General features: G+C 40.0%; 1 protein-coding gene across 1 annotated transcript in view; it reads left to right on the top strand.

Moving 5' to 3' along the window:
* Positions 1-22214, top strand: part of LOC310946736 (roundabout homolog 2) — a gene marked incomplete at both ends in the record, with an annotated part of 48041 nt that overhangs the window by 18826 nt on the left and 7001 nt on the right. The window contains 14 exons of the mRNA XM_083913289.1: positions 1822-1979; positions 3332-3452; positions 3535-3673; positions 5315-5442; positions 8706-8830; positions 10818-10989; positions 11406-11611; positions 13905-13986; positions 14200-14368; positions 17328-17494; positions 17769-17890; positions 18224-18440; positions 18951-19069; positions 21000-21171. Coding sequence (XP_083769415.1) covers positions 1822-1979; positions 3332-3452; positions 3535-3673; positions 5315-5442; positions 8706-8830; positions 10818-10989; positions 11406-11611; positions 13905-13986; positions 14200-14368; positions 17328-17494; positions 17769-17890; positions 18224-18440; positions 18951-19069; positions 21000-21171 — 2097 coding nt within the window. The remainder of the gene's footprint in view (positions 1-1821; positions 1980-3331; positions 3453-3534; positions 3674-5314; positions 5443-8705; positions 8831-10817; positions 10990-11405; positions 11612-13904; positions 13987-14199; positions 14369-17327; positions 17495-17768; positions 17891-18223; positions 18441-18950; positions 19070-20999; positions 21172-22214) is intronic.

The following is a 22214-nucleotide window of genomic DNA, read 5'->3' as shown; positions in this document are numbered from 1 at the left end:
CGAATGACTGTCCATTTTGCCAGGGTAAATGTAGCCTGACTGACGTAAGCTAGCCCTAACTTTGCTACTTGCTGTAAAACATTGTGTACAGCTAACTTTTTGTTTCCTGTTGACAGGTAAAAAAATAAAATGCACAGATTCAAATGCGAATCGTTTAAACAAGTGCTTGTATGCTCAAGATGTTAGCATACAAAGAGATGCAGATTCTGTGTTCTTGATTATTAGAACAGTAAGAATTTCATACAGAAACCTATATATCGTCTCTTTAAAAAAGAAAGGTAACTTCTATGAGGGAAGTTTCTGTGCTTTTAACCAATGCCGGACACTCAGCAGACAGTTTAGTTTCCGCTATCTGTAGAACTTACTTGGTGTTTTCGTGGTTAGCATAATCATGCTAGTTAGCTGCAATTTCTCACTGGAATTTTGACATGTAAGCTAGCCACCAAATAACACAGATATGTGGTGTTTTTTAAATTACCTTCTCAACCCGTAGCAATTGCAGTTTCCTTCTTTAGCAGTTTCCTTCTTAGCATTTAGCTTAATACAGCGTCATTGAAATTACAAGGGAGGCATTAAGCAGCTTAGCACTCCTCCCCAGCTCCACCTTCTTCTGCAAATATAGTCACGTCTGGTTTGAAAAAGCCAAGATGTCAACCGGCAAAATGCAAGATGCAATCTCCTAGCCTCAAAACCGTAGTCCACAAACCAATTGGTGATGTCACGGTAGCTATGTCTGCCTCTATTATACAGTCTATGGTCAGAGCAGATAAACTCCCAGTAGCTATGATTGGATAGATTTTTGGAGGTGGGTCTTCAGTGATTGTTCAATTGATGATTGAGTGTGTTCATTTTTAGTCTGTTGACATGGATTGTAGATTGACAGGAAAGCAGATGATCTTTCATCTTTCTATCTGTGAAAGATTGTTAAAATATTCATGAGAGTGTAAAAGGAGATCGTATTGATTGATTATGCAGGAATAATACACTTTGGTTGAGAGAAAAGCCCGTCGGCTGTAGATACAGGATGTGGTCCAACATGAAGAGCAAAGCCATGTGTGTGTGTTTGAAAATGTGTGCCTGTCAGCATTTGAGTATGAGTTTCCATTGTACAGGAGGTCTCATGAGAAAGATCCAGTTCACAGTTCACACTGAGGCTTTCATCTGTCAATCACAGCCGAAGATTAGAAGATATCAAAGGTCGGCGTGTCAAAGTCTTTTCATCCTGTCGTCATCCACGGGGTGGCAGGAGTGCAAACTTCAGGGGTGACATGAGGATAGTTTTTCAGTTCAGAGCTGATTCTATTTGAGTTTGAGTGTTTCAGATTTGTAAGATAGCGTTTGAAATCAGAGACAAATCCCTTCATTAATGCAGAGGCCATTTTTTTCCTCCCTCACACATGGGCTAAATTATGAATGCGCTGTTATTTGTTTACTCCATGTTGGACTGAGAGATGTGCATTATTCATCTGCTCTGACAGGAGAGACAGCAGAGTAGGACACAGGGCTGGGAAAACATTAAAATATAGCGCATTCTAACAAGGACGTTGCCAGCGATTTGAGCAGCCATGCACATGCAAACACAATAATCGACTTTCTCTCAATAAGCTTGCTTTCAGCCAACCCTCTGCAAGAAGATGCTTCACTCAGGAAAACAAGTCCAAATCATTTCCAAGACAAATTGGTGTTTCTTTTGAGGATAGTGTTCATGTGTCTGTGCTGCTGCTTACTGATCTGTGTGACTGATTTAAAGTCTTTGTTTAGAGTACATCAGACAGACAGCTCTGCTGAAGCTAATTAGATTTCTTTGTGTTTTCTTCTCAGTCCTGAGAGATGATTTCCGGCAGGCCCCAAGCGATGTGGTGGTGGCTGCTGGTGAGCCGGCAGTGTTGGAGTGTGTGCCTCCACGTGGTCACCCTGAGCCCACAGTGTCCTGGAAACGCAACAATGTCCGAGTCACCACCAAGGATGAACGCATGTCTGTGAGTTGAACCTAAATACTGAACAGTTCAAGCTCCCATTTCAAAGTCAATAGGATATAGAAACACAGCTGTTTGATCACTTAAACTATCCATGTTGTGCAGAAAAGCATTTGTTAAGGTTCAATCCAGGTTTTGCGCAAACCAAATTTCGAGAAAATCGGAAAAATTAGAAATATTGACGTAAATTCTCACTAGAGCATATGTGAATTCAAAACTGAGAATAGTCCCCAAAGCAAGTCACTATTTACTCCCGTTATAAGTAAAGTACGGTGCTCAGCTGTTTGAGGAAATATATAGTTTCACAGTTAAACTGTAGGTTTTCAGTAGGAACAAATGACCTTGTGGCTCAGAGCCATACATAAAGTAGGCAAGTCAGAAGGTATCGAGAGACAGCCTGATGCCTTGTTGGTTTATGGTATTTTCATGGGATTGTTTGACAATAATAATCACCATCCTTTCAATGGGGGGGGGGGGGGGGGGGGGGGGTGTACATAGCCATACAATAGCTAGAATGAATAAAAAATACATTTAACAAGTAATGCAATCTAAAACATAAATTATAAAAACCCTCTTTTGTCTTTCTTTTTCTTTGTCCTCCATTGTCAGTCCTGGAGAAAGGCAGATACTCATTCACAGTGACAATAGCAAACAGTCAATCAGACGATTCAATGCAGACACCTTGGTTTTCTATTGACCGGAAAATGTCTCAGATTTTACTGTCAATTTTGTTTTCTCATGTGTAAAATCCACACCTGGAAACAAGCTCCAGTGGTTTTTGAAAGGCATTTTCTTTTTTCAGATTGAGGGAAATCATAAGCTGAAGTTGATAAATGATGTAGTGGAGTGGAAGTATTCAGACCTTTACTTGGCCTAAGTTAAGCTGACAATACTGTGCCACAATCTAAAAATACTCTATTACAAGCAAAAGTGGGGCATTGAAAATGTTACCTAAATGAATGAATATACATTCTACATTCACTGGCAAAATCCACTTAAATAATCAAAAGTAAGTGGCCCCTTTGAATGTTAAGGTAATTATTATATTATTGGGCTATTATTATTATTACCATTTTCCTCATACCTGTATGTTTTGTATGTAAAATTTAATCTTCAAAGTAAATTGTAACTATAGCTTTAAAATAAATGTAGTTTCCAAAAGTACAAAATTTCTCTCTTTGATTAGAACACTACACAGATGACTCATACAGTTCTATGAAGGATAAAGGATTTATAACAAGAGTATCCAAATGTGGATTATTTTTCCATTAAAGGCTGAAATGATAACAATGAGTAATATCTATTTGTTGTCACCCTGATGACTTATCTCTTGAACTGTCACTGGTGTTTTTCAGATGCGTGGGGGCAAACTGATGATCTCTCACACCAGGAAGAGCGATGCTGGCATGTATGTTTGTGTGGGCACAAATATGGTTGGAGAGAGAGACAGCGATCCTGCAGAGCTGGTGGTGTACGGTGAGTAAATGTTTGTGAAGCAGCATTAAGTCCTTTAAGGAACATAAGCTGGACATGTCTAATACCTGCTCTCTTCCTGCAGAGCGTCCTGTGTTGGTACGGAGGCCGGTGAACCAGGTGGTCATGGAGGATGAGACTGTCGACTTCCTGTGTGAGGTCCATGGAGATCCCCCTCCCACAGTCCGATGGCGGCGAGAGGAAGGGGAGCTTCCCCGCGGAAGGTGAGAGTGAGGGACATGAGCGAAGACAAATATAGAGATTCAGACTGGTGTGATACAGCGTTTTATGATGCTGAATAAGAAATGCAGCTTTTACAGAGGCGAGTCGTGCATTGGATTATTAACACGTGACCCAGAAATGTGGAGCAATTGTTAATTAATTCATATCTTTCTATCATTCTGCAAATATTAATTCATAAATGAGAGAGAGACCAAAGAGGATTCATTAGGCTAGTTAGTAAAATCCTCTTGAGACCAATGTCAGCCTTTTTTCCTCCATCTAAACTCAATATGTATGCTAAATTTATTTAGCTAAGCCTATTAAATAATAACACTTTTTTTATTTTCCAACATTACGTTAGTACTCTAAACTTAATACCGTGTAGCTCTAAAAACGAAATGTTGAACTGCTGTTGTAGGTGATTTATTTTCTTAATTATTGCATGCAGATGATTTTGTTTTATTTTCCCCCGGCTACGCTTCTTTACAACAGCTGTTGAGTATTTTTGATTGATATCAAATTAGACGCTAAGCTAATTAAGTGATTAAATGTAAAGAATAGTTCAACATTTTGGAAAATGTGCCATCTTGCTGAGAGATAGATGAGAAGATTGATACCACTCAGTAAACATGAAGCCACAGTTAGTTTGCTTAGCTTAGCACGGAGTCTGAAAACAAGGGCAAACAGCTAGCCTGGCTCTATCCAAAGATAATATCTGAGTTGATTTACGGTACAAAAACCAAAGTGTTAATTAAAGGTGTTAGAAGGCGGATTTAGTTACCTTGTTTCTACTCAGTGCTAAGCTAACCTAACTGGCTGCTGGCAGTAGCTCCATGTTTACAGTACAGCCAATTGCTTATTCTGTTTATTGTTGAGCGTAAGATAAAAATAGTGATGCCATTCTCATGTCTGGACTGTATGCTGGCTAGCTTAGCATGAAGACTAGAAATAAGGGGAAACAGCTAGCCTGGCTCTGTAAAATTGGCCTACCAACTAAAGCTCACTAAGTCACACTATATTGTTCATTTAATCCATACAAAAAAACGAAACAAAGTGTAATAGAGACATTTTCTGGTTTTACAGGCGAGTTATTGCCCTTGTTTTCAGTCTTTATTGTAAGCTCAGCTAACAGCCTCCTGGCTTCAGCTTCATATTTACTGTACAGACAGAGAGTTTATTTGAAAACCTTCTATTATCATTTATATTTTGTTTCTATGGTTTATGAGTCTATGGAATTAAGTGAATTATAGGCCACTGGTAAGACAACTGAATTAGCTTACCGCACTTCAATCTTAACTCTATATTTAATCTACTGTTAAAGAGATAAAATGCAGAATCTAGTGAAAAGTCCTTCAATGGGTTAAAATAATCTTACTTGTTTCTAATTGATTTTCAACTGTTTCAAGAATTTTCCAGGAACCAGTGACAGTATCTAAGGCAGATAAGGCACTTTGTTCCAGTCCTTTCAAGATAATGTTACTTGTCTGAAAAAAAATCTTTGCAATAGGTTGATTGACAAGAAAAAAATGACTATCTTGTACTACTGCAGATTTTCTTTGCTTTGTGTAGATTAGTATGGTCATTTTCTTTCTGCCATGCTTCTCTGTTCAATCTTTCATTATCTCTCTTTTTCTCACCCCCAGGTTTGAAATCCGAAACGGCAACAGCCTCCATTTGTTCCGCGTGAAAGAGCAGGATGAAGGGACGTATACCTGCACATCTGAGAACAGTGTGGGCAAGACAGAGGCCTCTGCTATGTTGCAGGTCCACGGTATGAGACACATCATGCATATTGTATATGCCCACACAGACTAACTTAGGCATGCATAAAAAATCTCATGTTCATGCATACAGGCACATGGCAACGGAATCATGCAAAAGCCAGTCCCAATTTTCTGTCCAATGCTCTGTGTATATATCAGTGAATCTTTGTGAGTCCCCGTCCAGCGGTGCTGCCAGAAGCTTATGCTAAACCGTGTGGATTACGCTATTTGACAGATGTTCTGTAGATGTGTGCTTTAACTCACTGCCAGAGAGCAGTTCCAGTATTAATAAGACATGACTCCCTCCCTCTCGCTTCCTGTCTCTTTATCTCCCTCCTCTCGCCTCCTAGCTTACCGTGTGCCCTTTTTTCTTTCCCTGTGTGTGTGTCTTGGTTTAAATAGTCTCAGGCGACTTCATCCACTAATGCTTTTATCAATGTAAATGAAATCCAAACCGAGCAGTTTTCCATTCACCCTTTCTTTGGTTCTTTTTCATGCTATCACCGTTTTTTGTTTGTAGCTCAGCATTTCATCCATCTCATTAATTTTCCATCTCTCTCATGTTTCATCATTCCAGTCGGCCCTTTCCGTAAGTTCATTTTCTGTCTAATTCTTTTTCTTTCTTTTTTTAAAAAGCATTTAATTAATGCTAATTTAGTGCTCTTCACTGTTTGGTATTCTTAATGGTATTTTAAAGCACCAATCAATGCCTAGTGGTGAAAATAAGTTATTCCATTAGGCACTGAGTTGTTGACAACATGCCTGTTGCTGCAGTAAGGCATTAAGTAAGCTGCACAAACAGTGACTTCATGTACAGATTAAGGACTCCCACTATCAAACACACATCTGCTGTGTAGAGGGGTTGTGTGTAAGGATAGTAGGACATCATCTTAATCCCTCTCTTGTTTGAAGCTACAGTAGTTAAAAATGCAGCTGCAAGGTTTTTAATTACAATTGAGTGGAAGTCTTGATTTGACCTCATCCTAAATTACTGTCTATCTGAAAACTTAGCTATAGTTGTTTTATAACTATTAATCATTTGAGGTGGACACACGTCCTTTTACATACTGAATAATAAACTGAATGATTATTAAAGGGGTGCTACAGCCATTAAGAATAGCTCTTCCATGACATTATGGGACTCATGAGAGTTATCCTGATTTTTAGTCCCTTTTAGCTCGAAAAACACTGGCTCCTACATTTCCCATAAAGAAGCTCTGTAGGACTTTGTTTTGGTACATCTTCTATGACAATTTTCTTCCATACTCTTCCATAGTTTTCTTTCTTTTTTTTTGGTATTTGTGGTCTTGAGCTAAAAAAAACCTTGATAACATCACTTTTACATCATCTTGTTTTTACTTTCTAATCTTCCTTGACAAGATCTGCTTCAGAGCCGCAGAAGAACTTATACAACTGATTTAAAAGGCTGAGTGACTACTACTAGTCATACAGTAGCTATATTAACGATCATATAGAATTTGTGGGGTGTCCCTTTAAGTAGTAGTAGACTACTAGTATTAGTATTAGTAGTTGTAGTAGCATCTCTTGTGTTGATTTCTTTCCATCCTTTGGTGTATCTATTTTTTTTTTTTAACATTTATGTAATGAATTAGAAAAAAATAATTAGAATGAGGGGTGTCCTGACTGAAAGGTGTCTTAAATTACCAGGCTAAACATCTACACACAGAAATACAGACAAACCCTGACTCCCTAACAGAAACAAAGTACAATCCACGACTAGACTGCTTATAATTCTGACAGACAAACATAACCGCCACATAAGTGGTGTAGACGTGCTGTTACTTATACAGCTGATACAGCCGTGGCTGGAGGCATTAAGCATAAGACACTACAGCATCTCAAGAAAAGAGAATTTACAAAGACATAAAAAAAACTCTTCACATTGATGACTGTGTGAGGCGTCTTCATGGGAACTGGCTCTTAGGGCGACGTTATGACACAACACAGATGACACAGATACCATGTGCATTGAGCGAAATATCTGTTCAATATGCTCTCTTGTGTGTGTCTGTGTGCCTGTGAATATGCGCTGTGCTGAGATTTGTAGAAAGGATGACAAAGCTTCTCATTCAACGGGAAGTGAGAGCTAATTGTTCAGATGGGAGGTAGAAGGCAGTGGTCAGTGTAAATCCACAGAGGATGTGTTGGTGTGGCTAACGCAATGATCTGACCGGAGATAGAAATTGGCAGCTCTGCTCAGACCTTTCCCAAAATAACTGAGTAAATGTCATCTGAACGCCGCTGCCGAGCACTGCGATGATTTGTTATTTTCAGAGGACACGGAGGTGATGAGTCTCATTAAAGATGTGACCGAGATGACAGTGTCGTGATAGATCAAAAAGCTCAGAAGGTTAAAGAGGCAACTCCTAAATAATTGCTTGTTAAGAGCTGATGAGTGCTCTTTTGCAACAGAGGAGGGTTAAAAGTAACAATGGAAAGTAACTGAGAACATTTATTTTTTATTTATGTATTTTCTTATTTAATTGAGAATTAAAATTGAGAAGATTTTTACATAAAAAGCATATTTTGACTTTATAAAATTGAATGCATGTTATGGATTAAAGGGAAATTTGGGATATTCTGAAGTGGAGTGGCAGGAGGCAGATAACCATAGTTAGTGTATTCAGTAGATGATGTTTGGTGCGTCCCCAGTTTGGAGAAGCAGGCAGGAATCTAAACATGTACGGGCAGCAGCAAAAACATATTTTTGTCATCAAAAAAGAGGCTCATCTAAGATAATACACAGTATGTACTGTTTTAAGTGCTAGCTGAAGGTATGCGGGCAGCACGACGTGTGTGTTGGTACAATAAAACCCTTTTACCCCTGTGCTGATAAACATGTCAAATATTGTGGTGTTAGCTGGCTAATGTTAGCCTATGTTAGCTCGCTTGCTAATGTGAAATAATTGCTCGCTATTGCAAAATACTGCCTAGAGTGGATACCATTCATCCAGACTCCCAGGGCTGATCTGGCTGTCTTGCCGCAAGCAAATTACCTTATCAGCTAACTTTATGGAGCAAACTACGCCAGATCCCTAGGGGTAGAAAGTTGCAGCTAGCTGGCTAACATTAGCTTGCTTGCTAATGCTTGCTAGCCCTCTGTCGCGAATAAGGGTTTCCTGATACTTACACAAAGAACCCTTTAAGTATGTTTAAAAGATCAGGTGTTGATTGCATCTGTATTTGAAATAAAGAGCAGAGCAGGAGAAATAAGGCTTTATGGGTGTTCACGCCTCTTTTCCTCCTCCAGTACCACCTCAGATTGCTACGAAGCCCCGAGACCAGATTGCCACCCAGGGGAGGAGCATCACCTTCCAATGCGGCACCACAGGAAACCCTCCACCTGCAATTTTCTGGCAGAAAGAGGGCAGTCAGGTAAAAGGCTGGAGCAAGAGATCCTCTCCAAATTCAGCAAAGTCCAGTGCAGTAAATTCCTGTTTACGAATCATTGGATAAGTACATATGAATACATTTATTCTCCAAAAAGCCTCAGGCTGTTAATTATGCGTGTTTGTGGATTTTTGTAAACCTTACTCAGACTTAATTGTTTATCATATACCAACAAGCAGCAGAGTTTCACACCTTCTTTGTTTTAAAGGTGAGAAAGAGTTACTGCAATATAAACAGGTTTTATTCGATTTAATCATACTTGGATTGTCACACTTACCAAGACACATTTTTCCAAGAGAAATGGGCGAGAAGAGAACAAAAGTGCAGAACATTTTCATTTGGCTCGCAGATAAAACTCAAGACAAAGTGTTGGAAGGCATTGTTGTATTGCGTTGGCGAGAAATGTTTCTCCTTCTCCTGCACTGTAAGGGAGTAGTAAGGAGGGGGGGGCTGGGGATGAGGAAGTAGAAAAGAAGGAGGGAGAGGTTGCAGGAAGTACACCAGGTGTGGAAACTGCTTCTTTAGGGCAAACCTGCAGACAAATGTTGTCCTCCTTCCACATTGTAATCAACTATAAATACCCTGTTGCTCAACAGCAGCTGAGATCAGTGACTATGAGGAACAGCTTCAAATGTTTTTTAGAAGTTTGTGGGAGATCAAACAGGAAGTTCAGCTACAGATTTTGTGAATAAGCTTCCGTCCGTAGGATGATTGAAGCATGGCTTGGCTGTTTGTCGAGCTTTTTTTGCTGTATTTGGGGGATTATCTGTAGCCTTATAACCTTGGCCCCCCCCCACCAAAGTCTAAGCCTCTTAGGAATACCAATGAAATGGATGGCTGAATGGATTGATGTGCATCCCTTCCCCCTTGTTCATATCACACTTACAGAAAACCACAATGGGATAGCTTTAAAGCATGTGTTAAAGGGCATCATCCCAAAAACACCATAACAATTATCTCTTGCATTTTGTTTAAGCTGTGCTAGTGGTGACGTCTGGTCACCTTTTGGGTCAAGAATGACTTGTCTTTACTATTGGATGAGGACAATTATGTTTCCGAAATGTCTCAACAAGTACAAGTACAGAGTAGTTTAATCAGTAAGGGCGCACTCACACTGTCCTTCCACACCGGGCCAAAACAGGTTTTGTGGGTAAAGCCTAGTGCGTTTGACCAGTGTGATTGCAACCGCCCCTCACCTAGCTGCGCCAGCTGGCCATCCACAGCCCGTTTGACAGAGTTGGGCTTTTGCAGTTGCACATGTACGAGCACGAGCGTGCGCACGTGTACGAGCACGAGCACGACGCCTACGGCGGCTCTCACATCATTTATGTGCGCCTGTTCAGACATAGAAAAAAAAAAAAGACGGTCCATGTGCGGACATTTAACAACAACAACAATGGTGGCGAAAGGTCCATGGAAAGATTTGTAAACAAAGCAACGCATCGCGATGACGTCATCAAAGCGTGTGACATGTTACGATGTGATGACGTATGGACAGGCAAGAAGCATTTGCGCGAGGCCCAGGCAGTGTGAGTACAAGCGGGCTGGCCAGCGGGGGAAAGGGAGGGGGGGACAAGTACCCTAAAGCCCGGGGGGCGGTGCGGAAGGACAGTGTGAGTGCGCCCTAAGGTAGTTAAAATGGTAGTAGCATCCCTAGAACAACAGGTCTGACAAAAAAAACAAGTCAACAATCATTTTTAAACTGATTCACTGTCTAAGTCATTTATCAAGCAAAAACTCAAATTATTTGTTGCGTTGTTCAAATCAAATCTATTTCTTATGTTTGTCTCTGTTTTATGTCAGTGCAATTTGATGATGCCAGCTCTGGCTCTGGGGAATTCACTGGGAATTTGTTCACTTATTTCCTGCAATGTTATAGACTAAATGATTCATTGAATAATTGAAGAACAGACACAATGTAGCCTCAGTCTTATATGTTGTCTTCTGTTCTGCTGTCTTTCTGTGTGTTTAGATGTTGTTGTTTCCCGGTCAGCCACCCTCACAGTCGGGCCGTTACTCTGTCTCCATGAGCGGGGAACTGGCCATCACCGACGTCCACCCCGAGGACTCTGGTTTCTACATCTGTCAAGCCATCAGTGTAGCGGGAAGTATTTTGACCAAGGCGCTGCTGGAGGTGGAGGGAGGTGAGACTTGAGTCCACACAGTCACTTTCAACCTGGGTAAAGGGTAATTCTTTATTCTCTACTATCAGCTAATGAGGAGAATACATATTAATTTCAAAGTAGGTGCATAACAATACAAAAAAAACCATAAACACCAAGAAAGAACAGTTAGAAACCCCATGCTGGATGACCGATGGATTTCAGGCTTAATGTTCCTCCTCAGGCTGCTTGTAGGCATCAGGTTTAAGCTTTTATATTTTGCTTTTTATGCAGCCTATTATTTTCTGCCTACTAAGCATCGGAAACATTTTTTACCCTTTGCACCCTAACAGCGGGCGACTATAATCTTATTTTCTGTAGACTTTTGTACTCCTTCCACTGTATAGCTAATCATCAAGAGAGACATAACATTCTGCCTCCTCTTCCCTCGCTGGTAGGTCCTTCAGGTCGTGTCCCGCCGATTATTCGCCAAGGTCCGGCCAATCAGACCGTATCTCGAGGTGCGACGGTGCGGCTGCACTGCCGTGTAATTGGAGGTCCCTCCGTGAAGATTTCATGGGAGAAGGATGGAGAGGGACTTCTGGGAAATAAACCTCGATTGACCTTGATGGAGAATGGCACTTTGCAAATCACAGACATAAAGGTGTGTGTTAAGTGGATGTGTGTGTGTATGTGTTAAGTGGGTGGGTGTGTATTGGGTTAAGTGGGTTGGAAAGACTGTGAAAAGGAAGGAAACACTGACTGTGTGGCTGATGGAAACAAAACATGCACAAAAACGGCACAGACTACTGTTAACCTTCCTGTCAGATCTCAGATCTCTGGCCTTCTTCCACGTTCTCCGCAGCAAACATATATATTTTTTTCTCTTTTATATTATAAATTATGTTTTTATTTGTAAAACGAAGGTGAAACTGAGTTTCCAAGACCAGTCCCTCTAAGGCAAAGCATATCTTTCTGGTGCAGTGATGTGCTTATGCAGTATGTAATTGTAATGTTAATGAAGTTGCTTGTTTGCAAATGCTAATGTGTTCTGCTTTGATGGAAGAGCAATCGGCAGTCCCATTGTGCTATAACCCCACCTGCAGGTCAGAAGTGCACGCAGGAGGGATGCGAAAGCAGCATCGTTTTCATTAATTGACTGGCGATAGATGATTAATCATCTGACCCGCCTTTAATTAAATCTCCTGCCCCGACTTTGCTTATTCACTTCATCATCCCTGTGTCTCTGGCTGTGGTGCTCTGCAAACTTAGAGCATTAAGGTTTGGTCCAGTGCACCACTGAGGCTGGGGAAATCTGCCATGCCATTGTGCTCAATGGAACAGAAAAGATGCATTAGTGTGGCATCAAGGGGGATGACAAGGGGGAAAAAAAGAAGAGGGGCAATGTGGATGACGAGCAAGTGACTAAAAATATTTACCCTGCTGATGCCCTTACCCACCATCAATATTTTAGCAGCAGTTGAAGTCATCTAAAGAAGTTCACCTGCCCACACGCTGTGCCGTCTGTCAGCCAGAGGTCAACACTGCAGTGGATGATCTCATATGGTCTGATCATGGTTCCAGCAGACTGGCCCTAAGCCAAAACAGGGCTGAAGTGAACACTAGGAAAGTCAGCGGCGCATGAATGCATAAACAGCCCATGATGTAAACAGGAGGGCAGGTAAAGTCGAATGTGGCGCCTCATGGTTTCGTAGCGGTGGAGCTTTAAGCGTTGCGTAGGCTGAGGTGAAGACTTCTGAGTTTAGTTTTGCATGGATTACATTTGAATTTAAGAATGATGGCGAACCAGACAGCAATGGTCAAGGAAATATTCAGATCTGTAATATAAAGATATATTTTGAATTATTACACTTTAATGTTCTGGTTTTGGTCAATCTCACTGATCTCAGTTTGCGAAAGCACTAAACAAAGCATTTAGCAGCTAAACAGACTGATATTTCTCACACAAGTTGGTATAGAGCAAAAACTAAAGAGCTAAAAGAAGAGTGAATGTCATCAGGTGCCCCGAAACACCACTCAATAATAACACCACTAAATAAATGCTAAGGTTGGTCAATAATATAACCACATTAAATTTTGGAAGTGATAATGTATCAGCATTGTTTCACCTTGTTTCTGCTACTACTACCCCCCCTACTACAGATTTAAGGAAAACATTTTACAGTGAGTGTCTGTGATTTCTAGATATTTAGAGGTTTCATGGAAATAATTGGTATGTAATTTGGTAATTATTACACTATACAATTGCTGGTATAACCTAGAGTGTCTTTTAGTCAGTGCACAGCAAAAACATATCTAAAGGGAAAATACAGTGCATTTTAATATAAAAAAAGATTTTCCAATTATAAATTAATAAGGAAAATATCTACTTGGGTTAAACGGAGCGAATGAAGAAATTCTTATTTTTTCCATAATAACATCATTCTTTACTGAAAACCTCTTGGATTAGAATCATAGAAAATAAAGTTTTACCTACTTTACTAACATAATATGAACTTATTATATAATAATAATAATAATAATAATAATAATAATAATAATAATAAAATAAATAATAATAATAATAATAATAATGTTGTGTTATGTTGCGATACATTTTCCTGTAAGCGACATGTTAATGGCGTGGCTACATTATAGCAATGTGTTAAGTACCTCTCTACCTAAATAGTACAAATAAATGTAGTGGAGTAGATGTACAAACTAGCATGTAAATAATGTAAATACTAATTGTATGTACAGCTTAGCACAATACTTACATCAAGTGAATACTCTACTACTGCCAGGGAGATTGAGAATACGAGGAATTTAATCTAAATATTCTTTCAGTCATTTACATAGATCCAAACAATCCTTCAAAAGTTAAATACAGCTTGAAGCATTTGTTCTCTTTCCTTTTTTTCGGGCGTCTGTCTCAAATGTTAACTGCTGCTCAACAGGACACAGAGTCGGGGATGTACACATGCGTGGTATCCAGCGCCACAGGGGAGTCGAGCTGGAGTGGGATGTTGACTGTCAGAGGTACTCACACCAACAATCTCCACACTCTGTCTCTCTGATACACTTCACACTCTCAACTACACCTCTGTGCTTTCCAAACCACACACTCTGCCAATGTTCCTTCATAAGAGCACATGTGTGTAGCCATATCAGGACAAAACTCCAGTTGTTTCACCAAAATGTTGATCTGTTGTTTGGGCTTTTAAGAGTGGTGGTTTTCTGTTTATGCAACAGAAGATGGAGTTTCTTCGGTATCCAGAGCTTCTGAGTTCATCCAGCTGCCGGGGCCTCCGCAGAAGCCTGTAGTGACGGAGGTGACCAAAAACACTGTCACCCTCACCTGGCAGTCCAACCCTCATGAAGGCGGGGCCGCTGTCACCTCCTACATCATCGAAGCCTTCAGGTACACAATGATACAATAATTATGTTTACATGCACAAATAAGGCCTTAATCCAAATGTAGACGTGGTATATGTCGATATCATTCAATATATGTCTCAATTGGGGGAATTGCACGTGTATGCAGTGACACATACAGGATGAACTAACACTTTAGTATTTTTTTATGACTGAACATTGTACATGAGGTCAGGTTTTGTATTTTAATCTGACCAGCACAAGAATGTGGAGCGTATCTATTAAAATATATAATTAATAGATTAAAAGTCTGATTGAAGTCTGGTTAAAGTAATACTTTGACATTTAGGGAAAAATGCCTATTTTCATTCTTGCTGAGAGTTAGATTAGAACATTAATGCCACTCCTATATCTGTCTGTTAAATTAAAAAGGTTACTGAAAGTTTAAAGTTACTGCAGCTTGTTAGCTTAGCTTATCAGGAGACTGGAAGCAGGTGGAAACAGTTAGCATTGCTCTGTGCAGAGGCAAAAAAAAAAAAAAAGAATCCACCTGCCAGCACTTCTAAAACTCACCAATTAATACGTTATATCTGCCTTGTTTAATCCGTCCAAAATTAGTTTAAAAATGGCAAGTTGTGATTTTGCAGCGGGTTATGTGCTAGGATCTGTATCAGCACTCTTTTTTTTTTATTCCGTTAGTTTTCTGACTATTCCCACATAATGAGTTCTTCTTCATTAGAGTTCAGAAATGGCTCATCTATGCCTGAGGGAAAGACAGCTCTGTTAAGTGACGTCCTGAAGTGAAACCGTGACACTCACTGCATCTGTATTTAGCCATGGCAATCCCGAGGAGAGCCGTAGCAGCTCTAACAACCAACTAGAGGCTTTAGTGAGACAGACAGTGAGTGAAAGAAGAGACAATTACTGCAGTGGTCAGCTCGGCAGCTCTGTCCTGTCCCGGGGCAAAGGAAGGAGGGGATGCTAGCTCAGTTGGAGAGTACACTCATTACAGAAGCAGGAGATGCCGAGTGTACAGACACACACACACTAACACACACACACACACACACACACACACTCACAAAAGTCCAGTAAGAAATGTGTGGAAAGAAATCTCAGTGGGGTAGACTTGCACGCAGAGCTGTTGATGGAGATCCACTCCATTTGTTGCCCGCTACACCACCAACAAATAGTCATTGCATAGAATAAAGAAATATGTTATACTTCTTGTATACAATAAATAACAACACTTACTTTTCTGTTTTGAATTTAAAAGATATAAATCTTTTAAAGGATGAGTCACGTAGAAGCAGCAACTGTTTCCACTCAGAACCCATTTACAGATGCAGCTTTCTAAAAAAAAAAGAAGCAGGATGACTCTATTTAAATGGCCAAACAATTTCTCCGGAGAACATTTGATGAGAAAGGTGACAGTGGAGGACACATTAATGAAAGGAAAATGCTGTGGCCTGCTTGTTGTAATTACCTCTCCATTTTCCCCTCCATGGAGTTGAGGAAAATGTTAAATTGTGCTCTCGCTCTTGTTGGTAGTCAGCCGTCTCTGCACAGCATCAGGTTTTCCCTATCCTCATAGGACCCGTCGTTATAACCTGCTGCAATAAAAAAAAGAAGGAATAAAATGTGTCTTTGTATCTGTCTGCGAGCTAGGACCAGCCGTGTGGTTTTACATTATCAGAACCTCATAGATTCAAGAAGCAGCGGATATAATATTCACTCATCCCATAATGTCTTCTAAAAACGTGCCATTGTCATTATTATGATGATTGTGTTTCGATTGCATTTCTTACACTGTCCTGGTCCAGGAATTGTTTGACATTTCTTTGTACGCTTTCTTGAAGAGAGTTAGATAAAAAGATCAGTGACACCTTCATATCTGTCCCTTAAATACTGAGCTACAGCCAGGGGATAGTTTCACAATAAGCATTTCATGACTTTGATCATCCCTTTCACAGTCCAGAGCAGCTGTTGCATGCTCTGTGGAGACGCTGGGGCCTGAGCTTTCTTACCCGTGTAGCGATAACAGGTCCGCATAGGCCGCACTCGTGTATCCTCACTTTCATCCCCTCTGGAAGCCTCCTGTCTCTTTGACTGCACCAAGCACACTTAAGGAATTGAGATGTCCTTCAACGTGACAAGTCTGAAAAGATTTCCGGGTCAGGGGATGGAGGATTGGGGAGTGGAGGAGGGATATCGAGATGAGCTCCATGTAACAGGCAGATAGGGTGGATAGGGGTCCCACAGGATCCCTGTCACCAAAACAACAGATTACTAGCCAGAAAAGAACCCTACACAAAATCAATTTAACGTATAAGTCATTTATCAAGACAAAATGGGGCTGTTTTGAGCTTCTCAAATGTGATGTCTGACACATTTTTTGTTTTATGTGTTTTAAACTACCATGAAAATTGTCACCTTTTGCTCTCTGAAATTTTCCCAATTGTCTGACCAAACAGTTAATCAATTAATTGAAAAAAACGGACAAATGTATTAACAGTACAAAATAATAGTTGCAGCCCAAATACAAACTTATTTATGTTATTACATTAACGTGTCACACTTTGTTTTCTCCTAATCAAGGGATAGCAATTTTCATAACTTGATAAAACTGCAGATGCCATATTACCTGTGATGTGGCCAATATGTTAAATTTTGATTTCTCTTTCTGACTGTGTCTCTTTCATCAATCTGAGGTGTCAGGCTATCAGCACTGGGCCAAGAGTTGTGATCAAACCCATTACCTTGTTATCTCAAGATAACATGATAATGAAGCCGTGCTCTTGAGATAACAGAAGTTGAAAAAAAAAACATGTTCTAACATCCTGATAAAGATCTTGACCTTCAAGCGTGACGCTGTCATGTTACTTTCCCTTCAAATAAGTAAATCATTATCAAATGTAGTCATTTAATCTCACAATAGTGGTATAGTTTAACCACGATCAGAAAACTAATTTGCTGAATGTTTTTTCTTGTTTCTTCTCCTTTAGCCAATCAGTGGGCAGCACCTGGCAAACGGTCGCGGACCACGTGAGGCAGGAGAGGCACACAGTTGTGGGACTCTTCCCCAACACTGTTTATCTCTTCATTGTCCGAGCAGTCAACTCCTATGGCCTCAGTGACCCCAGCCCGATCTCCGAGCCAGTCAGGACGCAGGGTGAGTTACATAAGCAGAAACTTCTTCTGATTATACTCTTGCATAGTTTGACTCCTACTGTACAATCTTGATTTCAGTGAGCTACATGGTTCAGAAAAACTTTTCATGTGCAATCTCAAAACTAATTGCTTTCTCAGTGTGATGCCTTTTCTGCCTGGAGCAATGTTGAATTTCATCAAAAAGCTTTGCTCTTTTTTTTTTTTTTTTGGCCGAATAGTTGCTATTCAGCAGCTTTTTTTCGACTTGGACCGACTGGATTCCTTTGTTGTTTCAGATGGGAGTCCTACAGAACAGGGTGTGGACCACAGGCAGGTGCAGAGAGAGTTAGGAGAGGTGTCTGTCTACCTGCAGAAGCCTGTGGTTCTGTCTCCTACCAGCGCCAGGATTTCTTGGACTGTGAGTTGAATACTTGGCTGATGAAAGAGTCTGCTTTTCAAAGTTGGCTTGCAGTGCGCAGAGGAGACGTTAATCTCCAAACATTAACTTGAAAGTCTCCAAACATTACGTGACACAAACAGAATAATTTGAAGTACAAACACAACTGGTTCTGCTCTTCATTGCTGATGTAAATGGGAAACTCTCTCTCTCTCTCTCTCTCTCTCTCTCTCTCTCTCTCCCTCTCTCTCTCCCTCTCTCCCTCTCTCTCTCTCTCTCTCTCTCTCTCTCTCTCTCTCTCTCTCTCTCTCTCTCTCTCTCTCTCTCTCTCTCTCTCTCTCTCTCTATCCTCAGGTCGCATTTCAGTCTCGATACGTTCAGGGTTATCGTATATTTTACCGAACTATCGGCAGCTCCTGGTTGGTCCAGGATGTGGAGGCCACATCTGACCACAGCATCATCCTAGGAGATCTGTACAGCAGTACAGAGTACGAGGTCAAGATACGCCCTTACTTCAATGAGTTACAGGGACATGACAGTCTCATGGTTCTGCTGCGTACGCCTGAAGAGGGTAAGATGTGCTTAACAATAACTATCAATAGCGATGAACAAGTAAAGCTGAGGTATTATTAGAGTAACAGTTCATATTATTGCCCTTAAAGGCATAGTTTGAGGTAAGCAGCATTTTTATGGCACTACATTTATGGTCCATAATTTTACCTAATGTGATTTGCGAAGTAACTCTTCAAATGAGTTCATTTGTTATTTATATGTAAATGAAAGAGCACAGCAGGTCAGCGGAATGTGCACAAATGTGACTTCTATTGAGAATATAATGTTTCCTATAAGAAATAAATATTGGATGTATATTTAATAGGATTTAAACTGAGCATTTCTTTCAAGGACATTCCTCATTTTCCAAATAATAGCACCACATTACATAGTTCTTTAAAAGAAACCTCTTGGACATTATTAGGAAATTATCCAGAAATCACAAATCTGTAAAATGGAGCGCTGCCATAACACTGATATCGGTTCATAATAATAGAAATGTAATTTTCCTTCTTATCTCTGTCTGCAGTTTTAAGTGCACCTCCACAGGCTGTATCAGTGGTTCAGCTCACCAACAGCTCCAGTATCAGTGTGTCCTGGGAGCCCCCGCCTCATAATACTCAGAGCAGCATAATTCGAGAGTACAAGGTGAGGCTACAACTTCATCTCCGAATGTTTCTTCCATTTTTCCCTGTTAAATGTTTTTGGGGGCAATTTTTCCTTATCTGAATTTAGGGTCTAAGGACAGAGGGTGTCTCATAAGCAATTTTGTGATTAGTGATATTAGGTTATATAAATAAAATGGACATGCCTTGACGATAGCTATCAGTATATGACCATGACCCAATGTCTAATTCTCTGATGTTTACTTGCAAAAACAATGTGGATCAAATTCTTCTTTTCGTAAATGAGTCTTTACTCGGTGTTGTCCAAATTAGTTGTTTTCGATACTGAAAAACACAGATTTTAATGAACAATTAGTAACAATTAGTAATTACTCACACCTCTAATCTGCTGCCAGTACATGTGTCTCAGTTCTCAGAGACTGTCATCTGTTTGCTCTGTGAAAAAACACTGAGTTCTGATTTTCTGTCTCTTAGTATGAGCACAACACTGATTACTAATTATCAGGCAGCTATTCCAGGAAAAAAAAAAAAAGGAACATGCAGTTCTATTGTTTTGATTTATTCTTCCCATCTGCGTCTACACGTAGAAAGTTAGTGAGAAAGGCACTCAAGTCTGATCATGAAATACCAGATCCTTATGTGTGTGGGAGCTCATCAGCCGAAGGCAAGGATCACGCTTAATCCCCTTGAACATTCAATTTGCTAAAACCTGCACACAATGTTTTGTACAAGCCTCCCCGTGGCTTAAATGTTAAAAATGAAATGCTGAATTGGCAGTACTGTGTCACAGGACACATTTGCAAAAAGTTTATTCATTGCACATGCAGATTTTATCGGAGGGGGAAGGCATTTCCACTGCATGGTCTGACTCTACTGGACTGGACTCGCCCATTTTTTGGTTTTCCATCAGCAAAAGTTGTGACTAGCACCTTTTACTTTTTTTGGTACCGCCCAGTACCAAAGATCAAGGTTGCAAGTGAGTTGATAATAGCCAAGCTGCCGTCAATAGCAACCGCAATGTTTTTATTCACACGGGGATCAGTATTTTGGTACCAAAGGAGAGTTCAGTTCATTTGAGTGGAGTCGAGCTGAGTCATGCAGTGGAAATGAGACATTACTGAAATACTGTACAAATGTACTTTATATTGTACTTTTTACTCCACTACATTAATTTACAACTATAGTTAGTAGATAAAGATTTTAGCTACAAATCCAACTGTATGCTCATTTTTATAAAGTAGGATCCATTGTTGTTAACTGAGTTATCCATCAGTTTAATTAGCTTCATCTCGTCCAGCTGCAACATTAAAATGCAGAGATAAAATTCATAAACAGTAAAATGCACTATTGCTCAGCGTTACTTTGTCTGGTATGACCAGTAGCTTATGGTGGTTAATGTTTGCAAAAATGTGGATGAATACTGCGGTATGACAAACATGACTACAGACTTGACAGATTTTTTTAAATCAAGTAACCCCCACCCCAAAAAAAAATTCAGATTATTTACAGCAGTTACTAGAAAATATGACTCTCAGCTACTGATGATTAATAATGAACATCGGTCGCTTTTTTGACGTACTATTTAAAAAAAATCTTTCACTGAAGGAACCTGATTGCATCTTCCACTGCAAGATTTTAAAGGCCATAAATCCAAGAAGGAGGAACTTTCATGGGAAAGTAACACTTCCAACACATCAAGTGAATGCCTAAAGGCACGTACGTTTGTAACATCAGGATTTTAAATCTTGCTTTAAACTGCCATTGCATTGACATCCCTTTCTCTTTCATCTCTGCTGTATCTTTGCCGTCATTCTCTGTGTATGACAAGATAAAGCTTCAAAGCCTGTCTTACTATAAGAACAGGCCATGTCTTGTCGCAGCGTTTACAGGATAAATGAATGTCTTTACTGTATGATTCAAACATGAACCCCTCTGTGTTTGCTGTGGATCAGGTCTGGTGTCTGGGCAGCAACATGGAGCAGGAGGTAAACCGGACAGTGGATGGAGCGGTTCTGTCCATCTTGCTTACAGGCTTGTTGCCTGACGTACACTACATCGTGGTTGTGGCTGCTGTCACCAGTCTGGGTGTGGGCGCTCAAAGCCCACCTGTCAGCCTGCTTCTCAGTGAGTCACTCAAACTGTTACAACTGCTACAGATTGAGGAATATGGCGATATGTGAAAAAGAACAAGGGGAACTTAACTTCAGCTATCAGAAACAATGAGTTTATTCTGTGAAAACAGACTTTTTAGGACCTTGGAGTATCACCATTTGATAGCCAATCATTGCATTAATCTAATCTTAATGAATTTAGTCTTACAGGAACAAAATGTTTCATATGCAATGAAGATTTATTGAACTAATAACCACAAGTCTAAACTACAAGACAGACAAACAAATTACTTTATGATGGATAAATAATGAATGAATACGATGATAAACAATCTATGCATGGTTGTGGACCAATGTGTATACGAAGAATTAATGAATTATATATTTTATTGAGGTTGACAGGCTAAATTAAGCAAATTAAAGCACCAATCTGCAGCTGAGAGTCAAAGAACACACATTTAAGTGAGTTAAGGTTGTATAACCGCATATTCATAATTCTTGTCCATAATAGTCCAAAACATACAACATCTTCATTCAGATTAAGTGTTCGTGACAGAGGACGCAGTCTTTGGCTTCACATTAAATGTCACCCAGAAAGGGAAACCATTTCAATCCGTGTCAGGTGATATTTGTAGTTAAACATTGCATACTAATGAAAGAACATTTTGATTATGTAGTCTCCAAATGGTAGGTTCAACTTGTCTTTGGCGCCGTGCCTGTTGAAGATAAGCAGGTCCATAAACTAATAAATTAAGTCTTTGGGCAGTCAAGGAGTAATCTCCATGTTGATCTTGCCGTGAGTGAGTTAGAGCTAATCAATTCTTAATTGTCTGATCATGCTACAGAGGCGTCATTAATATGTAAAAATTGTTTTGTGAAGCGGAAATGTTTATTTAAACTGCATTTAAAGTCTTGTCAGCGACACAGCCAGTTATCAGTCAAGTTGTAGCCCAGAGATGAGTTGTATCTGCTTTTCCTCTCCTCTTTACCTTCTGCTGCAGCTTTTTGGAGGAATAGTTTGACATTTTGGGAATTACGCTTATATAGTCTGTTGTC

Source organism: Echiichthys vipera (genome assembly GCF_963691815.1).
Source record: "Echiichthys vipera genome assembly, chromosome: 5".
NCBI classification, from domain to species: domain Eukaryota; kingdom Metazoa; phylum Chordata; class Actinopteri; order Perciformes; family Trachinidae; genus Echiichthys; species Echiichthys vipera.
Note: the sequence above shows the minus strand (reverse complement) of the source record. Positions and strands in the feature narration are given on the sequence as shown.